The sequence below is a fragment of the Loxodonta africana genome, chromosome 12 (assembly GCF_030014295.1).
Source record: "Loxodonta africana isolate mLoxAfr1 chromosome 12, mLoxAfr1.hap2, whole genome shotgun sequence".
NCBI classification, from domain to species: domain Eukaryota; kingdom Metazoa; phylum Chordata; class Mammalia; order Proboscidea; family Elephantidae; genus Loxodonta; species Loxodonta africana.
Genome location: NC_087353.1, coordinates 96,412,066 through 96,429,260, shown reverse-complemented (window position 1 = coordinate 96,429,260; position 17,195 = coordinate 96,412,066). Strand labels below are relative to the sequence as shown.

Here is a 17,195-nt window from a genome sequence, read left to right as displayed (position 1 = left end):
TGCCTTTTCCGGCAGACAATGGTCTGTTCTTGCCAGCAGGCACCACGCTGACATGCAGTGAGAATAAAATGGAAAGAGCAGTGGGGTTTGGAATCCGACAGATTTATGTTCACAGCTCTGCGACCTTGACGAAGTTATTGTGCCTCTCTCAGCCTCCAGTTTCTCGTCTGTTTAAAAAAAAGAATAATTCAACACCCTCTTGTAGACTTATGGTCGAGATGGAATAAGGCATGTATATAAAGCACTCCAGTCAGAGAAAATAGACCCATCTTCAGCACCTGGCGGCTCATCTTTGGATCTCAAAAAGACAGCCTACAGAGGGCCCTAGAGCCAGTGCTCCGGGGACACGTGGAAAGGTGTGCTGCTGAGACCCTTGTGGTGGACGGACGGTGTTCCACCTGCTACATAGGAACACTACAACAGGAAAGCTGTTTAAAGAGCCAGAACCACCTACTTTAATAATAGCAAAGTCCCTTTCTTAAGCCATAAAGGAACACATAGTCCTCTGTTCTTAAAAAAAGACAGGCCGGTTGCCTTTTTCCGTCACAGGGCGCCCTCTCTCCTGCTAGGCTTAGTGTTGGGCCCAAATTGGTCAGGGAATCAAGTCGAGGCCTGTCTTGTGGAGAGCTATTGAGGAAGTCTGGCCAAGAATCAAACCCAGGCTTCTAGGGTTTGCTCCTTAGAAAATATTTACTTGGCCTAGTTGAGAGAGGGGGTTCCTGCAAGGTCCTGCTCCCTGCCAGCCGTCCCTACTCTGGCAGAAGCCAGAAGGATTTTTTTTTAATGTGAATCTAATCATCACACTTCCCATGTGCCCACCCCTTCCAAACCTTTCACTGGTTTCATGGCACTGAGGATAAAATCCAAACTCCTACAGACAGCCTCAGTCTACCCTTGACCTCCTCTTGTCCCATTCCCCCCACCCCCCTCCAGCTACACCCGCTTCCCCTGAGCTTTTCCGGCGGCCTCCGGGCCCTCGAAAGCCCTCGCACAGGCTGTAACACCCTTTCCCCCAGGCATGCCCACTCCTGATCACCGTTCAAGTCCCAGCCTCACGGCCACGTCCTCGTAGGCCTTTCCTAGTCCCCTGTCTACTTTCAGTCTGTTGTTAGACACTCCCAGCACCCTGTGCTTTTCCTCTGAAATGCTCCTTTATGGTTGTAACTGTGTATTTCTGTTTTTTTTTTTTTTAATATCTGTGTTCAGCACTGAGCATGAGCTCCAAGGAGATAGGAGCTGCGTCAAATTTGTTTATTGCTGCATCCCCAGCATCTATTACAGTGCTTGGCAGATGACAGAAACTCCGCAATAGCGGGAGAGCAAATGGGCGAGTGAGTCAACAGAACAACTAGGCTAAAATTAACACAATCCCATTCTCCCTGCCGCCTCCTGCCCTCCTCCTGCATCACTCTTGAGTTGGTGTTTCCACCAGCCACGCCAGGAGCCCAAGTCAGAACCCTAGAAACCACTCCAGGCCTCCCTCACCCTCTCGCAGTCTGTTCCTACCCACTGCTTGGATGCCCCTCTCTTCCATAGATGATTCCATTCCCTTGCCGACTGTCGTCTGCCTTCGTCTCAGCCTCTTGTCTTCCACTGAAGCCTCCTAAAGCGCAGGCCTGGGCAGACCTCCCCTGTGCTTCTCATGTCCGGAAAGTTGTGTACAGCAGGGCCCCGCCCTGTGGACGCGTTTAAAATAATGGTAGTTAACGATATAAAGACCTTTTGTGCTCACTGAAGTATTAATATATTGAATATGTTTAGTTGTGGAAATATTGTTGATATGAGGGTCTGGTTCTAAGTTTTAGATACAGTGACTGTCGTAGGTGAGAAAGGCAGTGCACAGTCCGGTAGCTCCAGGTGGGAGAAGTTCTTGGTTGATGACGTGGGTGTCTTCATCATTCAGGATGCTGATTCTGTTCAATCCAGTGAAGGTGTCACCTCCTCGTCCTTGTCTGACTTCCCCTTCCCCCTCTTTGCTGTCTCTCTTTGCCCCATGTGCGTGTGTGTACACTGACTATTACACTTAACTCTGTGTGCTCATATACCTGGCTCCCTCAGTAGATGGAGCTTTTTGAGGGCCAGGACCAAGCCTTATTCAGCTGATAGGTGTTGTGTCTCCTTGCCCAAGAGAAAATAGCCGTTCTCAGAGTCCCTTAATGAATGGAAGGAAAGCCCCCTGATCCTACCCGACCCTCGTGTCCGTTTATTCTCAAAGATTCCAGCATCTGTCTCAGTATTTGTTTCCCCTTCTTAGAGTCAGTGTCTTTCTGGACTTTCTGGCTGCTGTCCTTACGTCACTCGGGCCTGGGGCTGGGGAGCGATGGCAACACTTCACAAGAGGAAGACATGTAGCCTGACGCCCACGACGAGGTGGGCACCTTGGTGAGCAGTCGGGCACCTGATCCTCAGCTTTCACTTCAAGAGTTGTGGGGGTTTACGGCCTAGCCATTTTTGAGTCCCAGGTTGTCCAGGTAGAGCTGGAGTCTTGGAGTTTAGATTTGACAGCCTCAGGCCCCTGATCTATGCTAGCACCTCACCCCTGAAGAGTGAATTTAGAAGTTTCTGTGGAGGAACCGCTCAGGAATAAGTGAGCATATTTCTGCTGTGTTCCACTTCTGAGACGGGGCTGGAAGTCAAGTCAGTAATACCCAGGGTGCCCAGGGGCTAAGCGGCTTCAAAGTGGGCAGGTTCAGGTGACTCAGGCCTCCTGGCTCCGTCTCCTCTGGGTTGTTAGCCTTGCCAGCAGATTACTGTACCTTTCTAGGCCTGAAAGGAAATCCTGCTTGCCTAGACTTGTGACGACCTAGGATATTACCTTCAGTTTTTGAGGAAACTTTAGAGGAAGAAACTGAGTTTAGTCTTCTGCTTTGCCAGTAAAAGACCATGCTGGCAGCTGAAAATGGGTAAAGGGAGACTGAAGAGGTGAGTGTCTCCTTTTGTTACGAAGTGAAGACCTTAGTGTTTTGAGGTCTAAGGGCCATCACAAAACTTCACCAGAAGTCTCCCACGGTGTCACAAAGAACGCCGACTGGCAGCCACTCCCTAGTACATTAACAGTGTGGAAGCTGCTTCCTGGTTGAGAAGGAAGGTGCTGCCTTCATTGTTGCATTTTTGATGATGGTGAATTCAGCTGTTTCCTGGTACTGGAAGTGCATGCAGGTGGTAGCAGCCCAGGCTGTGAGCGTCCTTTCCAGTTTGAAGCTGTTTGTCAACGTGTACTCTGCCTCCCAGTCTGGTCCTGTGGACTTTCTTATAACCCTGCTTTGAGGAATGATTATCTTTGTTTTAAATCAGCATTGAAGAGCGTTTCTTCTGCCTCACATCATCTAAGCCTGTGTTGGGTTTAGGACAGAGCCTAGCTGTGTTTGAGGAGAGCATTGCAGTTTAACCAGACATGCTGTGTTTAAAAGAGCGGGTATGTCTCCAAGAGGGGGCTCCCCGTGTAAAATTTGCCTGGCCTGGATTTGCTCACCTCATTTTAATTGCAGGTCTCAGTGTCTAGCTACATTGTCTCTTCTGAAGGCGTTTTGGTTTTATTCTCTGGGGCCCCTGGGCCCTTCCGTGAGGAGAACCCTGGCTGGAAACCCACATCTTGACCTACACTGGAGCCACTGTGATGCTGAAAGTGAGCAGTGGCTTCATAGTGACCCCTCGTGGTCCTGTGCCTCACCTAGAAAATAGGTTTCTTCCCTTGTGAAGAAAGTTCCATGAATTAATAACTATGACTTGCCAGAAATGCTGCAAAGCACTAGATAAATGCCACTTTTTGTTTTCAGCTGCTCTTCTGGGGTTGGGTAAGGTATTGTTGTGCAGGTTAGGATTCAGATATCAGCTCATCTACTTTCCAGCTGTTGTTTATCCTCCACTTTCCCAGAATAGTTGAGCACAAGATCTTTTAGACACTGGTTTTATGCTGCTGTACATTTGGGTGGGTGAGAATTAAGTACACTTCTGACTTAGTCTCTGTTTACTGATGGGGTGTGGGTCATGGACCAAAGAACATCCCTTGGAAGCGACGTTATTTAAATATAGAAGCTCAGCTGAGCTTGTCTCTACCCTACCCATTGGTCAAAACCTTTTTACAGCATCCCACCAAATGGTTGTTTAATTTTTCGTCTCCCTGAGCGCCTGTTTTTTCATTCTTTTTAAATTTTATTGGTTTTTGGATTAGGTAGCATATTTGCAGAGTATAAAATTCAGAGAACATGCAATGAAAAGTCTCTGATGCCTGCCTTTTGGCCACCCGGGGTCAAACAGTATTACCAATTCTTGGGTGTCTTTACAGGTATGTTTTATACATGGTTATATGCTTACACACATTGCCATAGAAATGGTCACATGTTATCCCTACTATTCTGTGCCTTATTAAGAGTCCTCTTAGCAGTATATATTAGGGAAAGTTCGAGAACAGTCTTTGAAGCACTGTCTTATTCTTTTAAATGACTAGAATATTTCACTGTATGGATGGACAGATGTCATTTTTAATCTTTTCCTATTAAACACTGTTACCTTGTATATATATCATCTGAAGTGTGAGAATACAGCTGTAGGAGAAATATCAAGAAGTGATGTGAAGATACACTGTGGTACCTCTCCTGGTCCTGACTCTCTAGCCTGACCCCCTTCTAAGTGTCAAACATTTATACCCAACTCCCTGCCTGGCATCTCCTCTGAGTGTCCCGCCTCTGTGTCAGCACTGCCAAATCAAATCACCATCTGAGCACCTGTCCTCCTTTTCCATTATTCACATCTCCCCAAGTGTCACTCTTCTCTTTGGTTACACAAACCAGAAACCTAGTCTTTGTCCTTGACACTTCCCTCCTGTTCACTCTGACGGCCGAGCCATCCCCAGGCCTGCCAGTTTTACTTCCTAAATGTCTCTCAAATCAGTCAACTTTCTTCACTTGGCCACACACCTCCCTCACCCAAGCCCCAGTGTCTCTCTCCTGGAGGACTTTTAACGGTCTTCTGCTTTCTACACTCCCACCCTTTCTTCCCACCGGCCTGTTTTCCACACAAAATGAGCTTTTAAAATCACAAGTGTGATCCTGTCACTTCCATAATTAAAACCTATCAGTCTTCGAACAAAGGTCATACTGATGGTGACACCCCACAAGGCCCTCTGTAGACTGTGCAGTCATGGGAACCAGAGATTTCACTCACCATCCTTTGGTCTAGAACCTGTCCTCTCTTGGACACCCTCACCTAGCTCTCATTGACTCGTCTTTCAGCTCCTAAGTTTTCACTATCTCTCCAGACTGGATCAGACCCCCAGTTAAAGCCCATGACACCCTTTCTTACATCATTGCTCTTACTAGGGTTGTGATTTTCCATTTCTGTCTGTAGTCATCAGGTTCACTTTTCTTTCCTTCACTAGACTGTGAGCTCCATGAGGGCACGAACCAAGGCTGTTTTGCTCACCATGTTGCCCTAATCCCTAGCATATTATAGGTACTCTTAAGTAAACTCTTGGTGACGTGGGATAGTTTTTGGCACATATGAAGATGTTTTATAAATTATGAAGAATCCTACAATAAAGGTGGTGATTTTTTAATCCATGTTTAAAAACGAAACTAAGCTATGGAGGATATCCTCCATGTGTGTGAGTAATGATGACTGAGGAATGTCTCCCTTAGGGCCCCTTGATCCCAGCGTAGACCCTTCTGCAATTCAGGTCAACAAAAGTGCCTACTCTGTGCTAGGCCTGATCCTGGGTGTAGGGCTTGCAGAAATTAATAAGATCCAGACCCTGCCCTCAAGCAGCTCATAGTATTTTATTTTTAAAAACCCAAGGTTACTTTAAATCTGTCTTAATGTGGCTTTTTCGGGTGGCCCTGGCATTATAGAAAGCTTTGTACAAATTGGGAGATGGGTATGACTCTTCCTTTTCATCTGAGCAGAGAAAATTTTCCCCACGGTTTCCTGTAATGATTTTCACCTCTTCTATTTGGCGATTTCTTTAGAAAAACCCCCTGCTTGAGAGGGAAAGAGAGCGTCTGAACGAACCCAGGCCAAGTAAGGCTCATTTCGCCTTCTCTTTTGTTGAACATAAACTTGCGTAGCGTCCACTCATCAGGATCTGTCTGTCTGTCTGTTCTTTATCCCCAGGAAACCTGTAGGAAGTGTCAGGGACTCTGGAAAGAGCACAATGGTCTCACCTGTGAAGAGCTGGCTGAGAAAGACGACATCAAGTACCGAACATCTATGTGAGTAACATTATTCAGAGGGGCTTACCAAACACTTCTCAACTTCCAAGTCAGCCCTGTCTTTTTGGCACAGGAAGCAGTTGTGTATTGTGGGGCCAGCAAGCTCTGAAGTCACCCCAGTCTAGGATGGTCTTAGGGAAGTGACCTAATCCTGGAGCCCTGTTTTCCTTATCTCTGCAGCCTCATGCAGCTATGCTGAAAGTCAGATATAACTTGTATAAAATGCCTGGCACATAGGAATTCAGTAAATGTTGGTCCCTCTTCTCCTTATTGTCTAGATAAATAAGCAAGTAACACATTTTAATTAGATTAGGATACTGGTGGCCTCAGATACTAAGTAGAATTACCAGCCTCCAGAATGAAAAAGCATGCGATCGCATAATAAGAATCATTGCTTATCTAGCCCTCCCTATGTGGCTGAGCGCTTTACAGATGATAACTTATTGCTGTTTAAGTTAAAGGTAAAGCTTCTGTAGAAGGGAAACCCAAAAATACAGTGGCTTCAATACTACAGAAGCCTATTTCTCTGTCATAAAATAGACCACCCAGCCTTGTCGGGTTGATAGGCACATCTGTCCCACAAGGTCATTCAGGAGCCTAGGTTCCTTCTCACTGCTTCACCATTCCCCCGTTCCCCGAGGTATAGTCCTCATCTGTATGATTGTGACTGGGTCCAGCCCCTAGGAGTGGAGAAAGAAAGAGACAAGTTACCAGGGCAGGCAGTTTGCCTTTAAGCTGTAAGTAACACAGAAGTTAAAGCCACTGCTTCTGCTCATACCCATTGGTCTAGACTTAGTCATGTGGCCACACCTAGCTCCAAGGTAGACACAAAATGTAGACTGTAGTTCCCAAAATCCAAAAAGGCCTACCAAGTGTTGGGCTGCTTCTTAGTGGCAGGGAATACAGCATGCAGCAATGTGTGCTTGACTTTGCCAAGGATATGCTGACACACACCCCCGAGCCCCAGAACTTCATAGCAAATACAAGTCCCTGTGTTTTCAAGGGATTTATCTCCCACCTTCTGGCATGAGTGTACCTTACATAGGATACATCCTAGAGTAACTGCAGCTTCCTATTCACCAGGCTCTATCGACATGTCATTTGAATAGCAGACCAGTATGTTGTCCTGCTGGATGACAGATTATCAAGGTCTTTGTAAATGGCTTGTGGTATTCTCTGCTTATTGGGCAGAGAATAAAAGCATTTTCTGGATCAGTAGCTGCATACCAGTTGCCAGGGGCTATGTTTATCTGCTCTGGTAAAAAATGACATCTGGAACAGCAGCTGCAATTGGCCTCAGCACCTGATTAGGCTTATGGTAATGCACTGTTCTTCCCCAAGACCCATTCTCCTGTTTAGGCTGAACAGGGAAGCAAAGGAGGTGTGTGGGAATCAGCACCTCTGCATCTTTGATGGAAGTGCCAGTGTCAAAATTGAGTCCCACAGGAAGCTGGCATTATTTTTTATAGAGAGGAAGCGCTCCAGGGGCTTCCATGTGCTTCTCTCTACCATCTAGCCCTCACTCCATGGATCTGCGAACCAAGTAATCCTACCAGTTCCAAAGTGTCAAAAACAAGAAACAGCAGGGTACACACGGGGAATTATAAGCAGTTTGTTGTTGCCGAATCATAAAATGCAGCATAAGAGATACCAGAGGCTGAATCTTGGCACCTTGAATGGCATATTAAGAAACTTAGACTTTGACCTGTCAGTAGCGAAAAGCCATTACAGCTTCTTTGTTTGATTATCTTACTTAGGAAGATTTCCAAGTATCCACAAAAATGGAAATAATAGTGTAATGAATCCCCAACAGTTATTAATATTTTGCCATATTTGCTTCATCTATCACATTTTTCTTACTTGCTTTGAAATTGCTATTGTATTTTAAAGCAAATGTAATCCCTGGCAGCATGTCATTTCATCCGTAAATACTTCCATATGCATGTTTTCTTCTTACATAGAACTATTAACAAAATTGACATTTTGTGTGTGATAACATCTCATACTCAGTTCACAATCAAATTTCCCCACTTGTCTCAAAATAGCTTTCAATGTGCACTACAATTTGTTCAGTTCAGGATCCAGACAAGGCCCATTAATTGTGAACAGACCAAAGACAGTTGACCTGTAGTGTATCTTACTTCTGGATTTGGCTCCTTCCTCAAGGTGTCATTTAACTTGTTTCTCTGTCCTTGTATTTCCTGTAAGTTAGAATTCAGGTCTAAAAGCTTCATTAGGTTCACGATCAACATTTTTGGCAAGAATAGGTGATGCTGTGCATTTCCTGTTACATCACACCAAGAGGTCCCTAGTGTCTGGTCCCTCTACTGAATGCTTTTAAGCAATTTAATGGCATGGCCAAAGTTACATTATTTGATGGCTCTATGGTAAATAGCTTTAAGGAAAGCAAGTCCGGGGTTAAGCCCAAGTCACTCTATTATAAGGCCCCAAATTTATAGCTATGATCTTGTGGATGGAGAAGAGGGGATGGACTTAAGAAATAATTTAAGAAGTAAAATAGCAGGACTTTGGTGGCTGATTGGATATGGGAGGTGAGAATGGAAGGAAGTCAAGGATGACTCAGGTTTCTAGTTTGGGTGACAGAACTACACAAATGAACACAGAGAATCAGGAGGGTAAGATGTGGAGTGAAGGAAAATGAAGGCTTCTGCTGTGGCAGTGTCAAGTCAGTAACCTTGTTCAACAAACTTTGAGTCTTCTCAAAAACTAGACACTCAAGAGAGTGATGTCACTGGAAATGGCAAAGTAGGGAAGTCAGCAGCCCATCTCTCTGGTAAAGCAACTATTAACCTGGCAAAAACTGTCAGAATCAACTTTTCCTGATCTTTGGAGTCTAATAAACTTAAAACCACCGGGGGAGTGCTTAATGAAGAAAACCAAAAAACCAAACCCACAGCTGTTGCATTGATTCCCACTCATAGCAACCCTGTAGGACAGAGTAGAACTGCCCCATAGGGTTTCCAAGGCTGTAAATCTTGATGGAAGCAGACTGCCACATCTTTCCCCCCTGGAGCATACGGTGGGGAATTGCCAACCTTTTGGTTGGCATTCAAGTGCTTTAACCACTACACCATCAGCACTCCTTTAATGGAGAAGCTGCTAAATTTTGGTAAGAGTTTTGTGGTGTTTTTACTTAATCACCTACCACCCCCCACTCCCCAGCATAGTGGCAGCAATGGGGACAGCAGCCCACATTTCTGGTGCAGCTTGCTGGTGTCAAAAGGGGGAATATGGACTGTGGAAATTATAGAACAATATCATTAATGTCACATCCGAGCAAAATTTTGCTGAAGATCATTCAAAAACGGCTGCAGCAGCATATCAGCAGGGAACTGCTAGAAATTCAGGCTGGTTTCAGAAGAGGATGTGGAACCAGGGATATCACTGCTGATGTCAGATGGATCCTGGCTGAAAGCAGAGAGTACCAAAAGGATGTTTACCTGTGTTTTATTGACTATCAAAAGGCATTCAGCTGTGTGGATCATAACAAATTTATGGATAACGTTGCAAAGAATGGGAATTCCAGAACACGTAATTTTGCTGACGAGGAACCTTTACATAGATCAAGAGGCCACTGTTCGGACAGAACAAGGGGATACTGATTGGTTTAAAGTCAGGAAAGGTGTGCGTCAGGATTGTATTCTTTCACCATACCTATTCAATCTGTATGCTGAGCAAATAATCCGAGAAGCTGGACTATATGAAGAAGAACGGGGCATCAGGATTGGAGGAAGACTCATTAACAACCTGCATTATGCAGATGACACAACCTTGCTTGCTGAATGTGAAAAGGACTTGAAGCACTTGCTGATGAAGATCAAAGACCACAGCCTTCAGTATGGATTTCACCTCAACATAAAGAAAACAAAAATCCTCACAACTGGACCAATGAGCAACATCATGATAAACAGAGAAAAGATTGAAGTTGTCAAGGATTTCATTTTGCTTAGATCCACAGTCAACATACACGGAAGCAGCAGTCAAGAAATCAAAAGACACATTGCATTGAGTAAATCTGCTGCAAAGGACCTCTTTAAAGTGTTGAAGTGCAAAGATGTTATCTTGAAGACTAAGGCGTGCCTGACCCAATCCATGGTATTTTCAGTCGCATCATATGCATGTGAAAGCTGGACAATGAATAAGGAAGACCGAAGAAGAGTTGACGCCTTTGAATTGTGGTATTGGCGAAGAATATTGAATATACCATGGACTGCCAGAAGAATGAACAAATCTGTCTTGGAAGAAGTACAACCAGAATGCTCCTTAGAAGCAAGGATGGCGAGACTGTGTCTTACATACTTTGGACATATTGTCAGGAGGGATCAGTCCCTGGAGAAGGGCGTCATGCTTGGCAGAGTACAGGGTCAGCGGAAAAGAGGGAGACCTTCAACGAGGTGGATTGACACAATGGCTGCAACAATGAGCTCAAGCATAACAACAATTGTGAGGATGGCGCAGGACCAGGCAGTGTCTCGTTCTGTTGTGCATAGGGTCGCTATGAGTCAGAACCAACTCAACGGCACATACAACAACAGCAACAGGAATCGTGATTGTTTTGACCTCTCTGTTGACGACCTCAAAAGGTCAGCAGTTTGAACCCACCGGCCACTTTGTGAGAGAAAGACATGGTGGTCTGCTTCTGTAAAGATTACAGCCTTGGAAACCCTGTGGGGCAGTTCTACTCTGTCCTATAGGGTTGCTATGAGTTGGAATGGATTCAGTGGCAATGTGTTTTTTGGTTTGGTTGCTGACCTGAGGAATCAGCTTGTAGGTTTACTTTTGTTTCACACCTGCTACCCTTCCCCCCCACCATCGGACTTTCTCAGGGTCCGAATAGCCCCCTGAGCAGCTTTTGTCAAAAGAATTTAAAGGTATATATGTGTATGTGTGTGTATATATATATATATACACACACATATATACACTAACCACAAACTCATAGGGTCACTGTGAGTCAGAATCCACTCGTCGGCCTTTTTTGTTTTTTATACTAACCACAGCTTCCTGAGGCAAGGGATAACCAGTGGGGCGAGCAATAGACATATTGAAAAGGAAGAGGCTCGGGACAGAGGTGCATGAGGGAATGGGAGCTTTGAAAAGCTCCTGTGTAGACTAGGGGATCTAAAATGCATTTCATGCCCAGGGCTAGAAGCATGCTCAGAAAGGACTTGAGAAGACCTTAAGCTTTAATCTCCTGTTGATCTTTAGATGCTGTTCAAGCAGGAAGTGAAGGCTAAGAAAGAGTTGTAAACAGCCTGGCTAAGATTTAAGGAGTGTCCCAAATCACAGTCAGTCCAATCTGCAAAGACCAGGAGAACATTTGTTTTGTATCCATTTGTTTGTTTGGCTCCAAACATGTAGGGAAACCTCTCTCTAGTTACTGGGTGACCACTGAGATAACAGAAGAGACTTCAGTGACTACCCATGACAAGGAATGCACTTTTTGCAAAAATAGTTTGGACAGATCACTAAACAAACAGATGGCTAGAGCTCTCAACTTACTACAAAGCTACAGTAATCAAAACAGTGTGGCAGTGGCATAAGGATAGATAGACATATCAATAGAATATAATTGAAAGTCCAGAAATAAACTCATACATCTATTGTGAATTGATTTTCAACAAAGGTGCTAAGACCATCCAATGGGGGGAAAATAGTTTCTTCAACAAGTGGTGCTGCGACAACTGTGTTTCTGCATGCAAAGGAATGAAGTTATACCCTTACCTCACACCATACATAAAATTTAACTCAAAATGGATCAAAGACCTAATATAAGAGTTGAAACTGTAAAACTCTTAGAGAAAGCATAGGAATAAATCTTCATGACCTAGATTTGAAATGGTTTCTTAGATATGACACCAGAAGCACAAGAAACAGAAGAAAAAATTGGACTTTATCAAAATTAAAAACTTCTGTGCTGCAAATGATTCCAACAAGAAAATGAAAAGGCAACCCACAGAATGGGGGGCAATGTTTGTAAATCATATATCTAATTAAGGGCTTGTATATAGAATATTTTTTTTATATAGAATATATAAAGAATTCTTACAACTCAATAATAAAAAGTTGAATAATCCAGTTTAAAAATGGACAAAGGATCTAAATAGGTATAGCTCCAAAAAAGATATATAAATGGCCAGTAAGTGTATGAAAACATGCCAAATATTATTAGCCATTAAAACATAAACCCATTGCCATCAAGTCAATTCCAACTCATAGCAACCCTATAGGACAGAATAGAACTGCCCCATAGAGTTTGCAGGGAGCGTTTGGTGGATCCGAACTACTGACCTTTTGGTTAGCAGCCGTGGCTCTTAACCACTACACCACCAGTGTTTCCTATTAGCCATCAGGAAAACACAAATCAAAACCACAATGAGATGTCACCTACCAGGATAGCCATTTATCTATCGTCTGTCTATCTGTCTGTCTGTCTATCTACCTATCTATCTATCTAATCTGTCATCTATCTATCTTTATCTATCTGTCTAATCTATATCTATCTATCTATCATCTATTTATTTATTTTAAGGAAAATAGTAAGTGTTGGCAAGGATGTGGAGAAATTGGAACCCTCATGCATTGTTCCTGGGAATATAAAATGGTGGAAAACAGTTTGGCAGTTCTTCAACAAGTTAAAATAGAATTACCATATGTCTCAGCAATTCTTCTCCTAGGTATATACCCGAAAGAATTGAAAACAGGTGTTCAAACAAAAACTTGGACACAGATGTTCATAGCAGCACTATTTACAATAGCCTAAAGGTGGAAAGAACCAAAACGTCCATCAGCTAATGAATGGATAAACAAAATGTGGTGTATCCATACAATAGAAGGTGACTCAGCCATAAAAACGAATGAAGTACTGATACATGCTACAACACGGATGAACCTTGAAAACATTATGCTTGAGTGAGAGAAACTGTACATAAAAGGCTTCTTACATAAATGTCATTCCATTTATATGAAATATCCAGGACAGGCCTATCCATAGAGATATAGAGCAGATTAGTCATTGCGAGGTGATTGGAGGAGGGAAATGGAAAGTAACTGATCAGTGGATACAGGATTTCCTTTTGGGATAAAAATATTCTTGAAGTAGATAGTAGTGGTGATTGCATAGCGTTGTGAAGGTAGCAAATGCCACTGAATTGTACACTTTAAAGTGGTAAATACTGTGTGTGCCACTATAATAAATACATACTCAAAAAGGAAAGCCTCGTAAGATTTCAAAAGCATACGCCAGAAGATCTAAAGCCAGCTCCCAAAGAGGAGTTCCCAACGTAGTGGTGAGAACAAACAGTCGTGAAATCAGGGGGTCAGGGTTGGTAGTGTCAGGGAAGGCAATGAGCCTTCCTGTTTGCACACAAGGCCACAGACCCAGCTGCAGCTCAGGCTTTCCTTCCCGTCCTGTCCCTTGGAGCACATCCTGTGGAGTCACTTCCAGCCAGAAGTCATTCCTGAGCTGTTTGTTTCTTGCAAGTTTAGAATCTAGTAGTTCCCAAACCATCTTCACCCCGTAAAAGATTCATCTCTGACTTCTCCCCTATCCCATTTTGCACTTCTGTGTTACTGGTTGGCGGGGGGGTCACTGCATCCTATTAGCGATCCTTTTGGTATGGGGCCATTCAGCTTAAGTATAGGGTCATACTGGCCCTATGTAGTACTGTTGGTTTGAATGCAAAAGCCCATTCCTCCATCCACTTGTGAAGTACCTTTTCTTCCCCCCGCCCAACACCCATTTTTAATTCTCATGGGTGACAAACAGCTTGATAGAACAGAGTAAGCAAAAGCACCCTCCTTCCTGAGCCTTCTGGAAAGGACTTCTTAGCCAGGATTCTTTCCAACCACTACTCTCACACACCGCAGCCTAAGCAGCCTGCCCCAGCCAGCCGACCGGCGTGCTCCAGCTTACAGCCACGTCTCAGTCTCAGGAGTGCTCTTACAGAGCATGTTTGTGCAGGAGTAAAATTGGCATTGTGTTTTGGACACAGACTTTCATATTGGAAACTTTTTCATCGAACCCTGTGAGTCATAACAGGAAGCATTGGGAAGTGTCCTCACAGTCAGTAACTAAAATCACAAACATATTTTCTATACTATGAAGTTGGCACTAATAAATTTTGCTTTATTTCAACTTTGTCTCCTTGACAGTGTTTCCGGTTCAGCAAAACTGAGAACTCATTTGTTCTTCTGTAACTTGAACTAGGTTTAGATTCTTTCCAAGCTGGGGATCTGCCTTCCTTCATTTGGGACCATTCACAAATGAGACGAGAATGAATACCAGCCAATTTTTTTTAATGCATTTTTGCTATATTTATACACATGATCTGGCTTCTAAGGAACATTCTAGAACGGTCTTGTAAATGTTAATAATTTAAAACATTTGCCTGCCCCCAGACTCACCTGGCTGCTCTTTTACTTAGTAGAAAAACAAAGCAGTGGGAAGAAGGAGGCTGAGTTTTCTCAGCTTCAGGAGAGGGTCTTCAGATCTGAACTCATATCTAGACCACTACAGGCTGTAAAAACTGAAGCTGTTCTTCCTGGCCACCACTCTGGGTTCCTACTTGAGGGGATAAGACATGCTCAGAGCAGGTTGGAAGAGACCCAGTTTCAGGACTGTCCCCCTCTGGGCCCTTTCTACTGGTCCCTAGTCTCTTGACTCCCTTCTGTCAGGATCATGCCAAGTAGTCCAGCGGTACAGCCTCTCCCTGCAGGAGTTCAGCTCCACAGATGACAACAGACATAGACAACAGTAGGCCAAGGTGAAAAATCTTTGTTTGGAGTTATGAACAGAGCTACACTGTGGGTGTAGCTAATTCAGCACTGTCCACTTTTGACAAAGAACCAAGATTTGTCATTTTGACTCTTTAGTCATTTCCCCTCCACATGAGTGAAAATGTTTTTGGAATCAGCATCCTCCCTGCAGGCTTCCCGTTGGCCAGGCTGAGTTGTACGCATGCCCATCCTTGGTGGCAGACAGTCTGGGAATGTGAGATTCTGACATCGTCAACTTCTGTCATGGGAGGTGGGCTCTGCCAGCCGGGAAAAAGGCATACTGGCTATTGGACTGCCCCCAACCCTGTCTACCCCACCTCCAAGCCAAGTATTCAAAACCCTGTGGTGGTGTTATGGATTGAACTGTGTCCACCAAAAATATGTTTTGTAAATCCTAACCTTTATGCCTGTGGTGGAGCCCTGGTGGTGTAGTGGTTAAGCATTCGGCTGCCAACCAGTTGGTCAGCAGTTCCAATCTTCTAGCCACTCCTTGGAAATCTTATGGAGCAGTTCTCTGTCTATAGGGTCACTAAGAGTTGGAATTAACCCAGTGGCAACAGGTTTGGTTTTTTATACCTGTGATTATAATCCCTTTTGGGAATGGGTTTTCTTTGTTAAAGAGATAGGATTAGTGTAGGTGTGTCTCAGTCAATGTATTTGGAGATAAAAGAGAGATTAAACAAGCAAGCAAGAGAAGCCAGATGGGGAAGGAGAGATGCCAAGCCACACGGAGATCACCCTGGAGCAGACACTCAAGCAGACAAGGACCTTCCTCCAGAGCCAACAGAGAGATATAAAGCCTTCCCCTAGAGCCGGCACTCTGAATTTGGGCTTCCAGCCTCCTAAACTGTGAGAAAATAAATTTCTGTTTGTTAAAGCCACCCATTTGTGGCATTTCTGTTATAGCAGCGCTAGATAACTAAGACAGATGTGTAGCGAAGACTCTGGCTTCCTGGTTCCCAGCTATCCAGCTTTGTGTATGTAACACATTCTTTAGGAAGACCTTCGTTTTTCTGCTCAACCTTAAGCCTACAGGGACCCCTTTAACAAACACAGCAAGCCTTTGCTAAATGTTCAGTGCTAGGCACTGTGCCACAGTACTTAATGTCCTGTCTGTAACCCTCGAAACACTCAGAAAGCTGACTTTTTCCTATTAAAAAAATAAGGAAACCCAAGCAGTTGGGTAATTTGTCCAAGGTCATAGAGCTGATAAACTTTGAGCCCAGTTCTCCAGCTCCAGAAGGGCAGGCTGTGCAATCATTATATATGGAAAGGAATGAATACTTAATTGCCATAATGTTTTTCTTGCCTCTTCATCTTTCCTGCCATCTACAATCATGATTTTTTTTTTTTTTTTTTTTTTTAGTGAAGAAAAAATGACTGCTGCCCGCATTAGGAAATGCCACAAGTGTGGAACTGGCCTCATCAAATCTGAAGGCTGCAACCGCATGTCTTGCCGCTGCGGCGCCCAAATGTGCTACCTCTGCCGAGTGTCTATCAACGGATACGACCATTTCTGCCAGCACCCTCGGTCCCCAGGAGCCCCTTGCCAGGAGTGCTCCAGATGTTCTCTCTGGACCGACCCCACTGTGAGTGCATGCGTGCATCGAGGGGAGGGGGCAGATCAGTGAGTGTAATCCAGGAAGACGGTGTATATTTGTGAGAATTTTGACTCATGAAAAGATAGCAGATTCTATAGATGGATAGCCAGGAAATACTGAGAAAGTAATTAGAAAGCTACTCTTCAGAAAGCTGCATGCCCCGATAAATTCTTTCCGTCCTTTAGTGAATTAAGAATGTTCTGTCCTTTGAAATATTCCAGAGCGTAGAAGAGTGAGGAAAGTTTTACATGTATTTGTGTAAAGCCAGCATAACGCTGGTAACAAATCCTTGACAGATACAGACCAAAAAAAAAAACGTAGTCATGGCCTAACTTATGAATTTGCACTTTAAAATCCTAGCAAATAGAAACCGTGACCAGGTGGACTTATTCCAGAAATGCAAGGATGGTTTAATATTAAGAATTCTGTTAATATAATTCACTACATGATATCTTCACCTGGTAAAAAGGCATTTTAATAAAATCAAATATCCAGTAACGATTTAAGTTTTAAAAACAGTATCAGAAGGATGCTTCCTAAATGAAGTCTAAAACCTACTTTAAAATAGTTGTTTGCATGTGTTTAATAG

General features: G+C 43.9%; 1 protein-coding gene across 4 annotated transcripts in view; it reads left to right on the top strand.

Annotated features, from left to right (window-relative positions):
• The window catches only part of RNF216 (ring finger protein 216), a 169,118-nt gene that overhangs the window by 120,145 nt on the left and 31,778 nt on the right, over positions 1-17,195 (top strand). For 2 of the 4 annotated variants that reach the window (XM_003416512.4, XM_023555946.2), the window contains exons 14-15: positions 6,109-6,206; positions 16,372-16,594. In XM_003416512.4, coding sequence (XP_003416560.1) covers positions 6,109-6,206; positions 16,372-16,594 — 321 coding nt within the window. Of the gene's footprint in view, positions 1-5,963; positions 6,016-6,108; positions 6,207-16,371; positions 16,595-17,195 lie in introns of those variants that run through there. The other 2 variants (XR_010323705.1, XR_010323704.1) reach the window with 2 other exon arrangements.